Consider the following 17,112-nt stretch of genomic DNA (forward strand, 5'->3'; position numbering starts at 1 on the left):
ATTTTATTATATAGAGTGTAAAATGCAACTGTCAGTCAAATAAAAAGAACACTTTTTTTTTTTTTTTAACACCATGCTCAACATTATCCAATCGCGGTTCTTTATAGTTAGACATTTCAAGCATAAGGAAAAATAAGGAAAGAACCCAAGAACAGTAAATTCAGTACATTTAAAAACGGAATGTCCCGGAGAGCAATTAAAAATGCAAGAAAAAATAGCTTCAATTCCGTTTTTCCTTTAAAAATACACTGTTATCTGTACAAGAAACACTACAGTAAACATCAGAAATCATATTATCCCTTTTATTAAATCAAAATTATTTAGCGCATACTGTGGTTAATACTAGATTCATTTATTTCTCTAGGTAATTTGACAAATATTAGATAAGAAAATATTTAAAAGAAACGAAAAAGCAGAAAACACCTTGGAATTAAAAAATAGTTACTACCTTTTATACGGTTTTAAGTTCCACAGTGTTTGTTAAAGGTACTAATAGCAGATTCATTTTAATATTAAAAATAACAGTATTTATATTTCTGAGAGCATAGAAGAAGTTTTTTTTCTTTTTTTTTTTTTGTTTTTCTTTTTTTAAACAAGCTTGGAGGTCTTAGATACATAAATGCAACTACCAATGGAGACATGAAAACATGTATTGCTAAAAAAATTAACACGTTCTTATATTACCCCTTTAGACTCTAGAAATTATACAAACCCTACAAAATGCCCCCCCAACTTGCAAACAGTAACTGTTTCAAATACAGAAATCATATCATTAATTACAATACATATCATAGTTCAGTTTTTTAAAAATGCAATAAAATCAAAGACAGCCAAGATACAAGAAATTAGAAGTAAAACATTTAATGAATTTACATATTTAAGAATATTTAAATACTGTTTAAATTTTTTTTTTTCTTTTTAAGATTTGTTACATACCACCTAAGACTTCCAAGCCACTCTTTCTGTTCCAACAGAAAAGATCGAAAATTAAAAGGAAAAAAAAAAAACACACAAAAAACCCACATGTTGAAATGTCACAGCTCTGGGGTGCGTTTTGGTGCCTGCAAATTCTCTGGCTTCTCTCCAAAAAGAATCCCGGAGGTTTTTTTTAATATAAATTTGGAAACAAAATTACCACCATGTCCATACGTTTAGTACATTACTAATTGTTCCTGATTCTTAGGAAAGTTCAGTATAGATTATCCTACAGCTAGTGTTTCACAAACAGAAAAAATCTTCATCAAAATGTTGCAAATCTAGAAACCTCTGTTACAAAAAGGTTTTCTTCCACAACGATTCCAAGGAAAAAAAATTGCCACGAGGACCTTGTTCTACTGCTCCTGGAAAGAAAAAGAGAGAGGAAAGGAAAAGTTACAGAGCAGCAGAAAATGATCCAAGCTGCCGAGCACAGGTCTGTCCCCGCTGCAGCTGAGCGGGAAACAGAGCTCAAAGGATGCTCTGAGCTGCCACCGGAGCCCCCTGCCCCAACGCTGTCCCAGAGCTCCGCTGCCCCCACCAAACAAGATCCCTCTCTCTAGCAGGGCAGGCTCGGGAGGAATGAAGAGAAGCCCTTTCATCATCACCGCGTCCAGGTCAGCCCTGGCCAGCGCCCGCGGCAGCGCCGGCTCCACCTCGCTGGGGAGAGCAGGGAGAGCAGGGCTGGGCAGGGCAGGGAGAGCAGGGCTGGGCAGGGAGAGCAGGGCTGGGCAGGGCAGGGAGAGCAGGGAGAGCAGGGCTGGGCAGGGCAGGGAGAGCAGGGCTGGGCAGAGCAGCTGCTGGGGCTGCCGTCCACAGCAGCCTCTGCTCCCCAGAGCCACAGCTAAATGTGGAGCAGTGGAGACAAGTGTCAGACCACAGCAAGGTGCCCCTGTGCTTTGCACAAAGTTTTTGCCACTTTGTTTGCTCCATGAAGCACCGAGTGTGATCAGGATAAATCTCACACAACTCTCTGGTGCACTGAGTGACAGCTGAGGGGAGGTTTCACTCAAAAGCAGGTTAATATAAATTATCTTTCAATGGTTTTGGTCTCTTTTTGAACAGGGAGATAGTGAGCACACAGCTCCTGTCGCAGCACAAGAAAAGGCAGTGCCTGCACTCCCAGTTCAGTGCTGTGCTGCCTCACCAGCCTGGATTCATCATTCCTTTTACTTTAATTCCCCGAAGTCAAACAACTGTCTGGGGTCTATAAGGAAAGGCTCCCAGGAGAAACAAATAACCTCCCAGTCCTCTCCTAAAAAACCCCTCACCCACCCTGTACAAGAAAATAAGACTTTAGTGTTGAGGCAACGCTTCTGTGATCACTTCCTCAGCCACAAAACATCTCTGCTTCACCATGGGAGCCTGAAGGAGAGTCCCCACACTAAAGCAAGGCCAATACACCCAACTGACCAAGAGAAGGAGCAGAGGGGTTTGGGGAAGGTGAATACAGACCTGGCTGTGGGCCTGAGCCTGCCCTAGTGTCTGCCCATAGTAGGCAGCCTGCTGTCGGTAATACTCTGCCCAAGCCATCGTGTAGTCCGGCTGGGAACTTGCCTGAGAAGCAGCACTGGCAGCATGACCTGGAGAAAAAGAAGAAAAAAGGAGGATATAAGCAATTCCAGAAGTCCAAGCCCAGGCTTAGGATCTCCTTTTGCCAAGCATAATGAAGAGCCAGCCCCCTTCCAGCTGCTGCAGACTCCTGACAGGGCGACACCGGCTCCGCTGCGTGGGACGGCAGGATGGGCTCCAAGCTGACTGTGAGGGACAAGCCAAGAGCAGGCAGAAAGCACCCAGAGCATCCCTGCAGCTGCAGGGACAGCCTGACAGCCTGCACACCCCTCATCCTCAACGGTGCAAAGCCTCCAGCAGCTCCATGTCAAAGCAAGTCCAGAGGTCGGGATCATGCACTCGGGAACACGGCGCAGAGAGCCAGGCCTGTGACCTTCCACGAGCTCTCCTACCCTCTCACAACCCAGCTGCAGCTCCCTGGGTTCTGCCAGCAGCAGCTCCTGCGTGCTCTGTGTTCCCCCAGCCAGGCTGGCTGCAAGCAGGGGCACGAGGGGCTCGGTGGGAGCTGCTCTCCCGAGACGCGACAGCACAACCGAGAGCTTTCCTACATGCACCATCACCAACAGGGCAGGGCTGGGGGCATCTGCAAAGGACTGGAAGCTAAAAACGGCAGGGATGGAGATGCAAGTCATCAGATTAGAGTTAACTCCTTGTGACAAGAGCTGATTCCTCTCCAGGAAGCCTGTTTCACTCACTCTGTTTTTTGAAATACTCCTCCCATGCTTTGCTGTAATCGGGATGGCTGTTCTGCTGCTGGCTCTGTTGGCCTGTGCAAAGATGACAACAAGGGGCACGTCAGTATGGAACAGGTGACAGTTTCCAGCCAGTGACATCCACCTCTCCACTAGACAGGCCCTGGGTCTACCCCAGCTGCCCAGACTTGACACTTCAGCTTCCACTTTTCTACAGTGTTGGGCATCTTCAGTTCAGGGGAAGCTGAGGAAAAGCTTGAATTCCTGATCTCACCTCATCTGCTGAAGGGCATGAAGCCAAATGTCACCCTGCTGGGACCTGCTCAAGCCAGAGCACGTGGTGGGAGCTGCCCAGCCTGCAACCAGCTGAGACCTGTCACCTCCACAGAGCTGCCAAGGGAACAGCCATGTTTTGAGTCACTCATTGATTTCTCAGGGTCTGCATCCTTCACCCCTGCCCTTCTCAGTCGAGCAGAGCTGAGGGACCTGTGAGCAATGCCCCTCAATACACCCTGCACACACATGAGCCTCCACAGCATGACCTGCACAACTCTGGGGCAGCCACTCAGCTCCTGACTCCTCAAGGTGCCATGAGCCCCGCACAGGGCACAGCCAGCTCCACTGGCCATGGCCAGCTGCACTGCCCAGGGGGCACAGCCCAGGCATCACTGAAGAGCAGCCACAATATCCCAAACAGCCACCGCTGGCTCATGGTGTCATATCTGGGCTCCTACTCCTCCAAGGGAAGCGGTGCCAGCGTCTCCTCAGAGATTCCAAACCTTGGGCTCCACCCAGCACAGATCCCCCATTTTTGAAGCACTAAGGAACCTTCAGCCCAGCACATCCAAGTGCCACAGCAGGGAGAGAGGAAGGATCCCTGCCCTTCCCACACTTCCCTGGACCCCAGCAGGAGCACAGAGCCCTCAGTGAGCCACAGGACACACCAGCAGCAAACACGGCACTGGAGCTGCAGAGAGGCACAGCAGGAGTGGGGAGCACGAGCACTGGGGACAAGGAGAGAGCAGGGACAGAGGACACGGGTGGAGCAGAGCTCTCCCCGTCCCATCCCAGCTCTGTGCACAGCCCAGCCCGATGCTGGCCCAAGGGGGGCTTTGAAGTGGGGGGAAGGGGAAAATAAAACACTGCAAGTGTGAAGTGGGTGGAGGGAACAGGGCAGCAGTGTCCTGTCCAGGGGCATAAAAGCGGGTTAAAAGACTTGACCAACGCTACAAGTCAGGACCTTTGCAGGCAGAGGTCAAGGCTGCCTCAACTGTCCACCTGCTAATGCCAACAAAGGACCTCCTTCAATGCCTTTTCTTCTCGGAGAATTACAGTCCACAGCAGGCTGAAAGGACACGCAGCTAAATGCATTTCACAGCAAAATGTTTCCCCAGCCAGTTAATTTATTTAAGATGGGGGAAGTAATTAAAATCTAAATACATGTGTAGGGGGTGGGGGTCTGCCCCTCCTCCCACAAGCAGGGCACTCCAGGCTGTCCCCAGGACAGCAGTGCTGTGACAGGGCTGACAGAGCTGTGACACACAGGCTGCACTCAGGCCAGGGACCCTGCACAAGGCTGTTTGCACATTAAAAACTGCAAAAGCAATTATTTACCTATTTCTACAACAATCCTCCTACACCTTGGTGAGTTGCACCTGGGCACCACTGCAGCAGAGAACAGTGGTGAAGGTTCTTAAAGCATTTTATGTGCGTCCTCTCTGCTCACCCAGCCCGCCTACAAACAGGAACAGGGAGCATCCTGAGCACACAGGGAACTGGAGAGCCAACATCTTCCATCAGGTTCAACTGCAGAAATAAAACACCTGCCTCCAAAAGGCAGCAGAGTGGGACTAAACCCACATGGGGAAGGACAATGGAAGGACAAGCTCCAGGGGTTTTGGGAGCCACCTGAACCTGACAGTGCCCAACTGGAGTATGAGCTGCATTATTGGTCATCAGGGGGCTGTGCTTCCAACAGCAGGCTCCAAAGCCAGGAGGGGTGAGCTGAGACATGATTATCTGCTGCAGGAAGGGAGATTCTTCTCTCTCCAGGGACTGCTGGGCAGCATGAGGGGATGTTTCAGGAAGGTGAGGAAGAAATTAAATTACCAAGGTGAGTTTCTAAAGGCACCTTGCAAGGCAAAGAGCAATGCAGTTTTGTAAGCATTTATTCCAAGGAATAGTATCTATGGAAGATAAAAGTTAAATATTTTTGTGGAGCTTTCCCTACTGCATTGACTGCTCTGCTTCCCAAAGCTCAGGGAAGTTCAGAGCCCTTGGGGATGCAAAGCAAAGGAGCAGAGTAACAATTTCTCCTGTAAAACAAATTAGTGAGAAAATACTCTTCTTCAGTACCATACCATTCCTGTACACAAGAAAAGTCCATCACTGCATTTTAATGTGCTGAAACCAGAACAACTGCTGACCTTCTCCAAGACCCTAGAGCTCAAAGGGAAAGTCATCATTTCTGGCTGTAACTGCTCAGAGGGAGGATTCATCCAGAGTTTAACACACACTTCCCATGCAGGGTTCCCATGTGCCACCACAGAACACAGTTCAGAAGTGAAACAAGTTAAAGCAGCATTGAGATTTCCAAATTTCACATATTCACAATAATGAGTCATAAACACTCAAAGGTGATCAGGGTTACAGGGAATCACAAGTGCAATTGCAGGCATTGTCCCTGCAATGATTCCTTTATCTCAGGCACTGCAAAGGGTGGGAATTTATACCAAAATTGAAAATCTGCTTCATTGCTAAATCAGCCTTAGCAGTGAAAAGGATCTGCCATTAAACCCCTTTAAAATTACCCCTCCACACACCTTTTAGTGCTTAGCTTTAGTTTATGAGACCAGACAATTAAAAAATTTGTATTTCTTAAAATATTGTGACTGCAAAGGTCCTTTGGACATTATCACCATCACATGAGCTTTGAGATCCCCAAGCAGACATGAATCTGCTCTGCTCAGGGCAATCCATTCCTCAGCTGTTGGAGACACAGGATGATGCAGCTGCAGCATCACCACCAGCATTTACCACTTGAATTATTCTGAAAAGGCAATTCCCCATTCCAAACTGCTCAATTTTGACTCAGACTTTCAGGAAGAAATGACCAGTACAGGAGCCCTGCCTAACCTTCTTTCCATTTCCTGCATCCTTCTCCCCTGTTCTCCATCAGTCTGGAATCTGAACAGTGAGAAAAGCTTGTAAGGAATAATTTAATAAGAAAATAAGCAAGAAATTATAAGGTCTAGAACAAAGAGATGGGAGGGCTCAGCACCTGTTAGGGAGAAGTGTGGTTAGGAAGTGCTTGCCTGGAGAATCCTGGGAGAAGAGAGCCACAGGCAGGAATGTTTTTGTAAAGAGAGGAACAGAGAGCAAGGACCAAATTTCTACCCAAAGAGCAGAAAGAAGCAATAAACACTTAAGCACACAAAAAGCAAGTTTTCCATGGCCTTCAGCTCGTTCTGAGCTCAGCCACCACCACGTGCCTCCACACACCTCTTCTGCTCTGCTCAGGACATTTCGGTCTCATGGGTGAACCTGCCTTTTGCAGAGACTGCAGAGGGAACACCAACCCTTCTCCAGGCCCTGGTACTTACTTGGGACTTGCTGTCCAGGCTGCTGCCACGTCTGGTAGGTGCTGCCCCAGCCCTGTGTCATGAACGCCTGAGGACCACTGCAGAGGACAAAAAGCCATGCTCAGGTAGACAATAAAATACTTACCAAGGCACAGACATGAAGCTGCCCAGAGAAGAGAAGCTGTCACTTATAGTCAGCAGCTGCTGATCAAACAGCAACATGGGAGCAAAAGGAAAGCTGTGCAGGTGTGAACTGCTATGTCCTGCCTTGCTATCAGTCTGTTCATGAAGCCAAGGTGAAGATACATCACACTGAACAGCACTCCTTGTGCTCTGTGCAGGCTTCTTTCCATGCTCTCACTCCTATCACTAGAGATAGGAATTTTGGAGATGCCAATACCTACCTGTGCATCATTTAACAGGTGAAATCTTTGCTGTAGCCAAGCTTAAAGCATTGAGCTCACTTGCTTTTGCTTCTGAATGCTCAGTCTTCAAAAGGCTCCACTCACACCCCACCCCTTCAGGGCCCTCCACCCTTCTCCCAGCACCTTCTAGCTCCCAGCCATTCCCCCAGCCCGTGGTGAGGAGATGCAGCAGCTTACTTTTGATGAGGTGTAGCAGGTGCTTGGCTGAAGGGACTTTGACCAAATCCTCCAGGTCCACCCATGCTCGTACCCTGCCACAGAATCCACAAATATTTAATGCCAGCTCCAAGTGCAGGATGGAGGCAGCTACTATGAGTAGTAAGAAAGGAGAGAAGACAGCCTGGGACACGTGGATCCTGAGGTTGGTGTCAAGCCTTCTCCTCTCAATTCAGCATGAAGGCAGCTTTTCAGCTTTGCCATGCCCCAGTTCAGTGTTTTCCATACTTTTTAACCAAAGTCTCCTCATTCAGTAGTACTGCAGCATGACTTCATTAAACTTCAATACCACAGCACTGCATTAAGTGTAAGCTAAGTCATCCTGAACTTACAGAGCAAGCTGAGTGTTTTACTTTCAGGATGATGCTGCCAGGACTGTGTCATTCTCACACAGTGACACACTTGTCTGCCTTTCAAAAAACCTCCTCTGACAGCCTTTTCATACCTTATTATTGCTGTTCTTCCCTCTCATCTAGCTGTACACACTACCCAGGATTATGTCAACAGTCAAATCCTTCTGGGACCACAGCAAAAATTAACCAAATGGATGCTGGAGGGCCATCCAGTTCAAGCCAGCTGCTAAGAGGCAAATGGTTCTGAAGCTGAACAATGCAAGCACGTGCATTCTGTGCCATCCTGTGAGTCCAGGCCTTCAAGTACCCAAGAGTTGCAACAGCAAGTCTGAAAGGGACAGAGCAAGAGAGCAGGGATGGAACTTACACCAACTTTCTCATCTATGAGATGTCTAGCGAGCTCGATTTGCTGGGGGATCCCTCTGATTGTGAATATTCTTACACCAGGGTCTGTGTTTGGGGGTGGGTTTCTCTGCAGCTCCACGTGTGCTCCTGACTGCTGATTTATGCTCTTGATGTTCTCACCACCTGAGGAGAAGAAAGCCAAGACATTAGAAGGGATATTCAGCATTTTTTTTCCACAAAATCATATCAAAGTCAGGTGTTGGGAACGGATTACAGCTTCAGGCACCTTCTGTGTGCCTCAGCAGAGGTGGGCTGAGGATGGCAACAGCAAAAGAATCTGCAGTACCTGAGCTCACGCTGCTCCTTTAATCTACTTCACAAGCATGACCTGAAACCTTGAGCTCTAACAGTTTTTGGGGTCATGGATGATGCTGCTTAAAGAACACACAAGCCCTGCTAAGTGCCCACTGCCAGGGTCCCAGCAAGATGCAGCATGACTGGGATACACTTTGACAACACAGATGCAAAACCTGCACTGACTGAATTCCATTGCTTTAGCACAGCTGTTCAAATCCTCTAGGAAATGAAATGAAGGTCACCTGCAATCTAAACATGCTGGTTTTTCTTCTTTTTTCCATCACTAAGGCAAAAAGCCACCGGCCACATAACAAAGCTTAAGCTTTCTCCCAAACATGAGCTGTTTGACAGGTTGTTGCCTTAGAGCAGCCTCTGCTTACAGAGTTTGCTATTCACCCTGCAGCCACACATCCCTCCACGATTCCAGGCTGTCTCCTGCTATTTCAGAGTTAGCTGTGCATGCAGTGAACATGTCTGGCTCGTTTGCCATCTGGATGCACAAGAGCACAGGAGTGCTTCCAGCAGGATGCAGCAGGGCCAGTCAAAGTGGATCTGATTTCCTCAAGACCTGCTAGGTCCTGGTCTCTTCATGAAATTTGCTTAACAAAAGCCTCAGCCAATGTTACAATGGTTCAATTCTTCTTTTGGAAGCTCACACAACTTACAGAGCAGCTCCACTCAACTGGAGAAATTAAAGGGTGTGGGGAAGGAAGGGGTTTTACAAGTTTTAAAATCACAAACCAAAAACTCACCAGCTCAAAGGATAGACAGCAAGCAGCACAGAGAGCAAAGGAAACTAACCAGGGATTTTTATTTGGTTTTCATTAAAAAGAGCCTCCAAAAAAGAAATGCCTCAATTTTGCTCACATTTCCATCTCTATACATCCAGCACAATTTCAAAACAAACTGTGGATGTTGCAGACACTTGTTCATTTCATTGTAATGGACTCGTGACCTTTTTAACATTTTAAAGCCTTCTTGGGGAAGGGAGGAGGAAAAGTTGCCAAAGGGCAATTAACTCTTTCTAAATGAATTTTTGAAGATGCATTTAACAAAAGATAATCATGTCACATCCCTGGGCAGACAACAGGGATTGTACTGTGCAGCCAAAAGCCAACCCACTTACTTTCAGTCAAGCATGGGAAAGGAGCAAGATGAAGTTTGAAAACCAAGAAGGTTTTTTTTTTGTGTCATGCTTTTGTCTGATGCAGATTTGTTTGAAGCTCTGTTTTTTACATATCGAGGTGAGATCTGAATCAACAGCCATTTCATCTGCTCAGTGAAAACAGAGGACCCTTTCAGGCAACACAATTTGAAGGAGTGGCACAACTTCTTTACTGGGTGACAGAGGCACAACCAGAGGTTGCTACTTGCACTGCAGACTAGCTTCTCCTTCCAAAAGGGGATTAAAAATCGAAGCATTCTCAAACTGGAAGCAAGGAGAATACAGATTTCAAATCATTGCCCCATTTAGCATTCAGCACCAAGCCCGTGGTTGTTGGGCCTGCTTCTACAGCAGCTCCTCTACACCACACAGCACGAGTCAGCTGCCTTTCCAGGTTTGGTGGGAGACTCCAGAAGGACTCAGTGCCCTTTTGCTCTTCCCCTGCAGCCTGGTACAGGTGGAAGTGCTCCCTCCAGCCAAGGCAAGCTCCAGAGGATGGAAACGCCGTGACGCAGCCGCGGTGCCGGAAGGAATCCCCTCCCCACGGCGAGGTGACTGCTGGACACATGGTGCCTGTCTATAGAGCATTCATCCCCTCCATTCTTCCACCTGACGGGGGGCAGGAGTGAGCCAGGAGCAGCCTCCCTCCCGGCTGGATGTGAAATCCTAAAGCAATTAATCAAACCTGCTCAAAGGCCGGCCTGACAAGAGCCGGGCCGGGCGCGGTATCTGTCAGGATTGCCGTATTTATCATGGAAATCCAGGGGGGCCCAGGCAGTCAGAGGCTGTTTCCAAGCACCACCAAACACAGACAGACTTTGACATGTGTATGGTGCTCGCCTCCACCCTTCCTCAGGGCCTTTGGGAAAGAAAAGCTGCACCTTCCCACCCTTCAGGGGGAAAAGCCATGCGCAGGAGCTGCAGGCCAACTCCTAAAAGCTCACACTCCCAAGCTGTGATGCCCACAAGAAAAAGGCACCAGGTCTTTAGTCATGAATGCTGCAGAATTGAGCTGAGAGAGACTTCCCAGCCTCCCTTTTTTCCCAGATTCTCGAGTGCTTACCAGGTCAGGTCACAAACACCACACCTGGGTGCTCAGGGCACTTGGGGCAGCACTCTTGGCTTGGGTGCTGATCTCGAGCCCACAGCCCTCAGCCAGATTTTACAGAAAAGGCCAACAGCCCCATCCTGTACTCACACCCAACAGCTGGGAACTGCTCAGAAACTGCCAGGGAGTGCAAAGGTTTTGTAATTGGTCACAGTTAAGAAAGCCCTACTAAGATCCCCTCTGCCCTGCACTGCCCCACAGGCAGCAGGGGTGTAAATAACAAGAGCTGCCTGTCTTGCATCAATGTGTGGAGAGTGCAGCACATCCATGCTGGTCCAGACCCCAAAAGGCAATGCTACAGCCATCACTCACTTGACAAAAGTGAAGGCTGCAGCAGCCTAAGAGCACAGGCACTGTGAGAACACCGATTACAAGGTGGTATTACAATGCTACCAGCACTCAAATCACCATACAACTAGTAATTAGTCACTCCAGAAAGCTTCTGATCTGGCCAAGTAAGAATCCCTATTTTGCTGTTGTGGAAACAAAGGTAAAAAGCCACCCTTCACCCCCCAGTGAGGCTGTGCCAGGCCTTGCACTTGAATGCTGGGACATTCACTCCACTACCTGCATTTACCTTTTCAGCACACTGTGCTCTCTGTAGTCACAAATACTCCACTTCAGTGCACTGCTGAACAACAAGTGACCTTTTCTGATCCTTTATTAAAGATGACTAATGGATACAGCAATAAAGTTTCATTATAATTTGATTTTTCTGTACATGTAAGTCTCACTCGTGGGCTTAAAATTTACTTTGCTTGATCTTTTGGCCAACTGGACTGTTCAGTGAGGACAAGCATAATCACTGCAATTTCTGCATAATGGAGAAAGCAGGTGGTTTTTCATACTGAAAAAAAAGTTTTCAGGTTTGTGAACAGGCCTGTGGCAAAAAACAACATCTGAAAACAAATGCAGCTACAGGGCTGACCTGCCCATGTCTCTGGTCATCCAACAGGGCAGGAGCTCAGGGTGCTGTGGGGACAGCCCATGGCAGGGAACAGCAGGGATGTGCAGGAGGGAGAGAGGCCACAACAAGTCTCACTACAAGCTCCCTCCTGCCAGGAACACTCAAAGCCACTGAAACTTGGCCCAATGCCCTCAAGTCTCTGCCTCCTTTTCTGCTGTAGCTTATCTATTCCTATTCTATTCTCTGCTGAGGCTGAAAGCCAGCTGTGATTACTTAAACACCAGTTCAGGCATATGTCATTCTTTCTGAAATAAACAGACAGAAAAATGAAACACTGCCTTAGATAGGTCAGTGCATGAGCTCAGACACATCCCAGCAGTTCAGAGCCAGAGAGTTTGTCTGCTCCTGGCTCTACCCTGAGTCCTGCCACTGCCCCACGTGCAGCTGCTGCTCTGTGACAAACTGAGTCTGCTGCTGATGCTCAGTTTCATAACCAACACCAGGGGTGTTCTGATTGAGAGGATGATTCCTCATCCATCTCCTGAGCATGGAGAGATCCACTGGCCAAGCAGCCAAGGGGCCTCCACGGCAGTGAACACGCTCAGCCAAGTGGCACAAGGTGCACCAAGCTTCTGTGCCAGGTCAGGTGCCAGCAGAGGCAGAGAAATCCTCCTGCTTCACTTCATTCATCACCCACTTCAGGGGCTGGAAGCAGCTCCTGCTATTAGCACACCCAGAGACCTTCCATTTCCTCACAGAGCTCTCACAGAAATCCAGCACCATGAAATGACTGCTCTGCTTGTCCCTGATAAACTGTCCTTCAAACGAATTCTCTGTAAAAGGACTCCACAAATGAACCTGCCTTTTCTCAGCCAGCTGCTTGTTATAAAACAAGCTTATTTGACAGCTCTGCATTAAGAGCCTCTCTTACAGCTTGTGAACAAGGGCCTGGAGAACACAATTATGAGTGAGAACACCACAAAGACAACAACAACAACAGCTTATTCCTATGCTGCATTCACTGGGCACTAAACACTACAATCACAGAAAACCCCAAAGCTTTGCTGTCAGGCAGCAAGAACATGACCATCCTGAGAGAGAAGGATTGCAAGCTGTGGTATTTGAAGCCACCAAACCCACCTTTGCCTATAACAAGGCCACACTTGTCAGCTGGAACAGTGTAGGTGATTTCCTGCACGCCCCCAGGTGCTCCAACACTCCAGTCCCCACGGCCACGACCTCTTCCTCTGGCAACAGCCAAGTTCCCAAAGCCATCTCGTTCCTGAGAAGGAAAAACATGTGCATCAGTGTTTTTATGCTGGCACCAATGCTCATTAAAAACAAAATAAAGCCAGGTCAGTTAAACTCCCTCATAATCAATGGCATTGAACTGAGATATTGCTGGACCTCAGTTTCACAGTCAAGGTTTTGAAGCGCTCTAGAAAGATGCCAAGTAATGTAGGTTGCCTTCCTGATTCAGGAAGGTATTTTTATTTTTAAATGCATGCCTTTACATCTGCTGAAATAAACCTATAAATAAGCATCAACTACTAAAGGACTTTCAGTTTGTGATGGGGGTCTCTTTAGAGCAAACAATGGATCTTGGCACTGACACACACAAAAGCTGCTTTCCAACCCTTTCAAGTGTCACCCTGCTGGAATTACTCAGCAGAAATGCACATTTTCCAAAATTTCCAAAGGAAGCTTTAAGTTCAAAGGCACTTAAAGGACATACCCATTTTGGGTAAGTGATTTTTCCAAAAGCAAATGCCATGGGCAGTCAGAGACTATCATGATATCACAATATTTAAGTGAATCATTACAGCAAGTTACGAAATCAAGTATTCAGGTATTGGGGCCAGAAGAGACATCAAGATGGACAAATTACAGGCCTTGTTGGACAAATTATGCTCAGGTTTCTGAAATGGCCTAAAGTTTTAATTCCTCATAGTGCAAAGGGAATATACAACCTCCTTCAGGAGTCTGCCCTAGTACTTCACCTTTCCTGCTCTTGTGCAATGCAATGTTGGTGTGTCTCAGAGCACAGTGACACAGTACCTCAGCACTCAGCACCTTCCTGTGCCTCCACCAGACCAAAGGGCTGGAGGCTGAAGATGAGGCTCCACTGAGCACTGGCAGTGCTCTGCTGTCTAAGCAGAGCCCCCAGTCACTGTCTGATGCTGATGGACTCCATTCCATCAGGTCACTGTTTCCAAACTTAACAACAACTAAACAGGAGATAGATGTAGAGCTATAATGATGCCTCATAGGCCTGGGAATAAAAGGCCTTCCCACAGCTCAGTTAGCTCACATTGCATTAAAAGAACTTTATCATAAAGAAACAAACCTCAAACCCAGCAGCACCAGGCAGCAGAGCTGGGCTCGGTATGCCCTACCATGGGAAAACTGGACACTGCTGCTTTTCAGAAGCTGGCCTCCATCCCTCCATGCAGCCCCCATTCCCAAAGAGCACTTGCAGAACCCACCTGTGCCGTGAGGATGAGCTCACTGATGATGTGTGCTGCGTGCTGACACCGGTCCGGGAGCCCCATGACCTGCGCGACTCTTTCTGCGCTAATCCCATCATCTGTGGAGAGAGGTGGCAAAGACTCAATTAAAAGCAGAAAACATCCACTCACCAACAAAAGCTTCCTTGCAGCACCAACACTGCTGGCAGCATTTTCACACCACAGAACTATCCCAGGAGCTACTGCTTCCCTCCACCTTCAGCCCCTCTTCCCTGGACTGCAAGAAGACAAAACCCAGCCCACACTGCAGAGGGAACAACACTCAAAAGAAAACACTTTCAAATGTCAAAAAGCTATGAAAGAGACTGATATAATTTTAAGAGGAAAAAAGGCAGCTTTGATAGGTGATCAGACAGCCAAGGACCCAGAGAAAGTTACTCAGAATTAATCAACTCCTGATCCCCAAAGGCTTTAATGTCCTGAAGGAGAATTCTTTAACAGGAAATAAAAGATTTTTGTTATTTTATTTATCACTCAAGACATGACTGTTGTGACATCTAATGTTGCTGTACATAATCTTACTCTCTGAAAACCAGGAAGTGCATGAGGAGGCAGCACATCACATTTAAATGGGTTTCAGAAAGAGACACAATGCACCTGTAAATGAGGAAAGCCTGGCTGCTGGAACCCAAAAGTGGAACACTGGTCAGAAAGCAACGGCTCTCCATCCTCACACAAACCTGGTTTAAATTGAATCCTAACTCCAGCATCATTCTGAATCTTTTTGATCATTTCTCCATTTCTTCCTATCACAATTCCAACAGCATACCTGGGCACAGAGACCTGATGGGAAAGGCAAAGGAGTATGAAAGTGCAGAGAACTAGACTGAATGACTCTGATTTTACAAGGAGATGCTCTTAACTTTGAGGGTGGGCCATGTTAGGCAGCTCCAGGCTACAGAACCGCATCTCTTGAGAAAAACAAACACGTGGCCACAAATTCCTTCCCCACTAAATGAACTCTGCACTACAAGAATGCAGCTTCAATTATAAAGTGCCATCTGGGAGTCCACGAGAACTCCTCCTCTTTGCAGAGCCAGACTCAATTCTTCTGGCAAAAACAGAACACAACACATTAAAAAAAAAAGCTTACAGGTTACAAGTGCAGTTGGATGACTCCCCCCAGTACCCATCCCACAGGGAGGTTAGCAGAGCACTGAGAAGCAAACGTACCTCTATGCTGCCTCCTCCCATTCTAGCACTGAAATCACTGCGCACGCCTCGGAAGTCTGCCTGATCTTTCTCTCGGATGATCTCCAGTACCATTTCCCTCGCTTGCTACATGGGGAAAGAAGTTACAGTTAGCTTCAAATTCTTCTGCTTGCCCTCCTGGTGTCAGGGCCTCAACATGGGGAATGGTCAGGCTTCAGGCAGGGGGGTCTCCATCTGCTGACAGGAACAGCAGCCTGATTTAGGATTTCTTTTACCACAGTCTGTTCTTGATGGCATCCTCTATGTCTGACAAAACCTGCCAGGCGCACAACTCCTGGATGCAATTGCTTCCTCCAGTTTTTAAAAAAGGTCCTTTAACTTTTAAAATGTCTTTGGAAGTGGATGCCCTTTCCTACTGACAGAACTGACACCAATACAAAAAGGTAGAAGCTGGCAGAGGTCATGCCCACTAAGAGCTACAGAGCACATAGCAAGGAGGCTGCTGGGCAGCACTGAGCCCACTGACTCTGAGAAGTTAAACCCAAGTCTGCAGCAATCCAGCAAGACATTTTCTGAGACAAATGGATATTTTTTCTACCTACTGACAGCACTCAAGGCCATTCATAAGCCCAGCTAGTGAAAGTCTACCCTGGAAACTAGCCAACAGTATTCACCAATAAAATAAAAAAAGCCTGTATGTCAAATCCCAGCATTTGTTTCTCTCTACTACCAGTCAAGCTTTTGACAACTTGGTTCTATTTCCAAGCTTGAGGACAGTGGTGAATCTCTCTCCTTTCATTTTTACATATTTCCCATGTCCTCAAAGTATTTTTAACAGAAAGAAGCAACTCAAAGACATTTCAGAGATGCCAAGACAGAAATATGGGTGATGGAGAGATTTCAGAAGGATTTGAGGAAGTTAAGAAACACTGTTGCAGCATCTACAGAATCCCACCAAACCCAAGGATTCCTCACACTTCTTAAACACTTCCTAAGTGTGCTCAGCCTTAAGTGCCTCAATGATCTTCCAGCCTGTGCAGTCTCCATGTTCCCTTGAATGGAAGATGTGACAACAGCAAATCTTGGACAGCAGAAGCCACCTGGGAAGTGGTAGCACTGAGAGTATGATTTGGTTAAAAGTAGCCAGACTGTCTTTAAACTCCTTTTGCACAGTGATACCTCCACAGTAAGAATTTCAAGGAGAAAAAAAATTAACTCTAAAACTTGCAATAAGAGCTTTGAAAAATACTACCCAAACACTATGCCTGAGCAACATCAACTGTTGTAGTAATTTATGATTAGGGAGATCCTATGAAACAGAACTACTTCTATTGGAGACAGGAATGCTAAGCTAGATTTAAGTACTTAGCAAGTTATGAAAGGCACTTGCTGAGAAGTGGAACAGGCTGTGGCTGAACTTTATTGTTCTAATTCAGGTGCTCCCATCTCACTATAATCTCCCAGTCTGCAGCGGATGGGGGATTTTCTCCAAACCACAGGTACATCCACATCTGCAGAACCCTGGCACAAGGAGACTGAGGCACCAATATTAAGCAAACCCCTTGGTTTCAGGAGTTGTTGTGGGATTGGTTTTTAATTACCTGCGTCGATTGGCTGTCTGAGGTAATTTTGTGAAAGGTTTGCTGTCTCAAACGTGTGATTCAGTCAGTCACTAAGAACCCATTTGCTTGAGTGACACAGAGCTCTCTTTGATTTTTTGTCACACAGACTGGAGA

At 47.1% G+C, this 17,112-nt stretch overlaps 1 protein-coding gene across 7 annotated transcripts in view; it reads right to left on the bottom strand.

Moving 5' to 3' along the window:
- Nucleotides 1-17,112, bottom strand: part of FUBP3 (far upstream element binding protein 3) — a 38,710-nt gene continuing 21,598 nt past the window's right edge. For 4 of the 7 annotated variants that reach the window (XM_054283963.1, XM_054283962.1, XM_054283961.1 and 1 more), the window contains 10 exons: nt 15,398-15,502; nt 14,905-15,007; nt 14,183-14,283; nt 12,837-12,978; nt 8,182-8,342; nt 7,423-7,496; nt 6,842-6,918; nt 3,243-3,314; nt 2,431-2,558; nt 1-1,340 (listed from right to left, as the gene is read on the bottom strand). In XM_054283963.1, the coding sequence (XP_054139938.1) occupies nt 1,332-1,340; nt 2,431-2,558; nt 3,243-3,314; nt 6,842-6,918; nt 7,423-7,496; nt 8,182-8,342; nt 12,837-12,978; nt 14,183-14,283; nt 14,905-15,007; nt 15,398-15,502 (972 nt within the window). In that variant the 3' untranslated portion in view covers nt 1-1,331. Of the gene's footprint in view, nt 1,341-2,430; nt 2,559-2,579; nt 3,315-6,841; nt 6,919-7,422; nt 7,497-8,181; nt 8,343-12,836; nt 12,979-14,182; nt 14,284-14,904; nt 15,008-15,397; nt 15,503-17,112 lie in introns of those variants that run through there. The other 3 variants (XM_054283964.1, XM_054283965.1, XM_054283966.1) reach the window with 3 other exon arrangements.

Source organism: Melozone crissalis, unplaced genomic scaffold (genome assembly GCF_028551555.1).
Source record: "Melozone crissalis strain CALT ecotype California unplaced genomic scaffold, PUWL_Pcris_2 ptg000041l_1, whole genome shotgun sequence".
Classification (NCBI taxonomy): domain Eukaryota; kingdom Metazoa; phylum Chordata; class Aves; order Passeriformes; family Passerellidae; genus Melozone; species Melozone crissalis.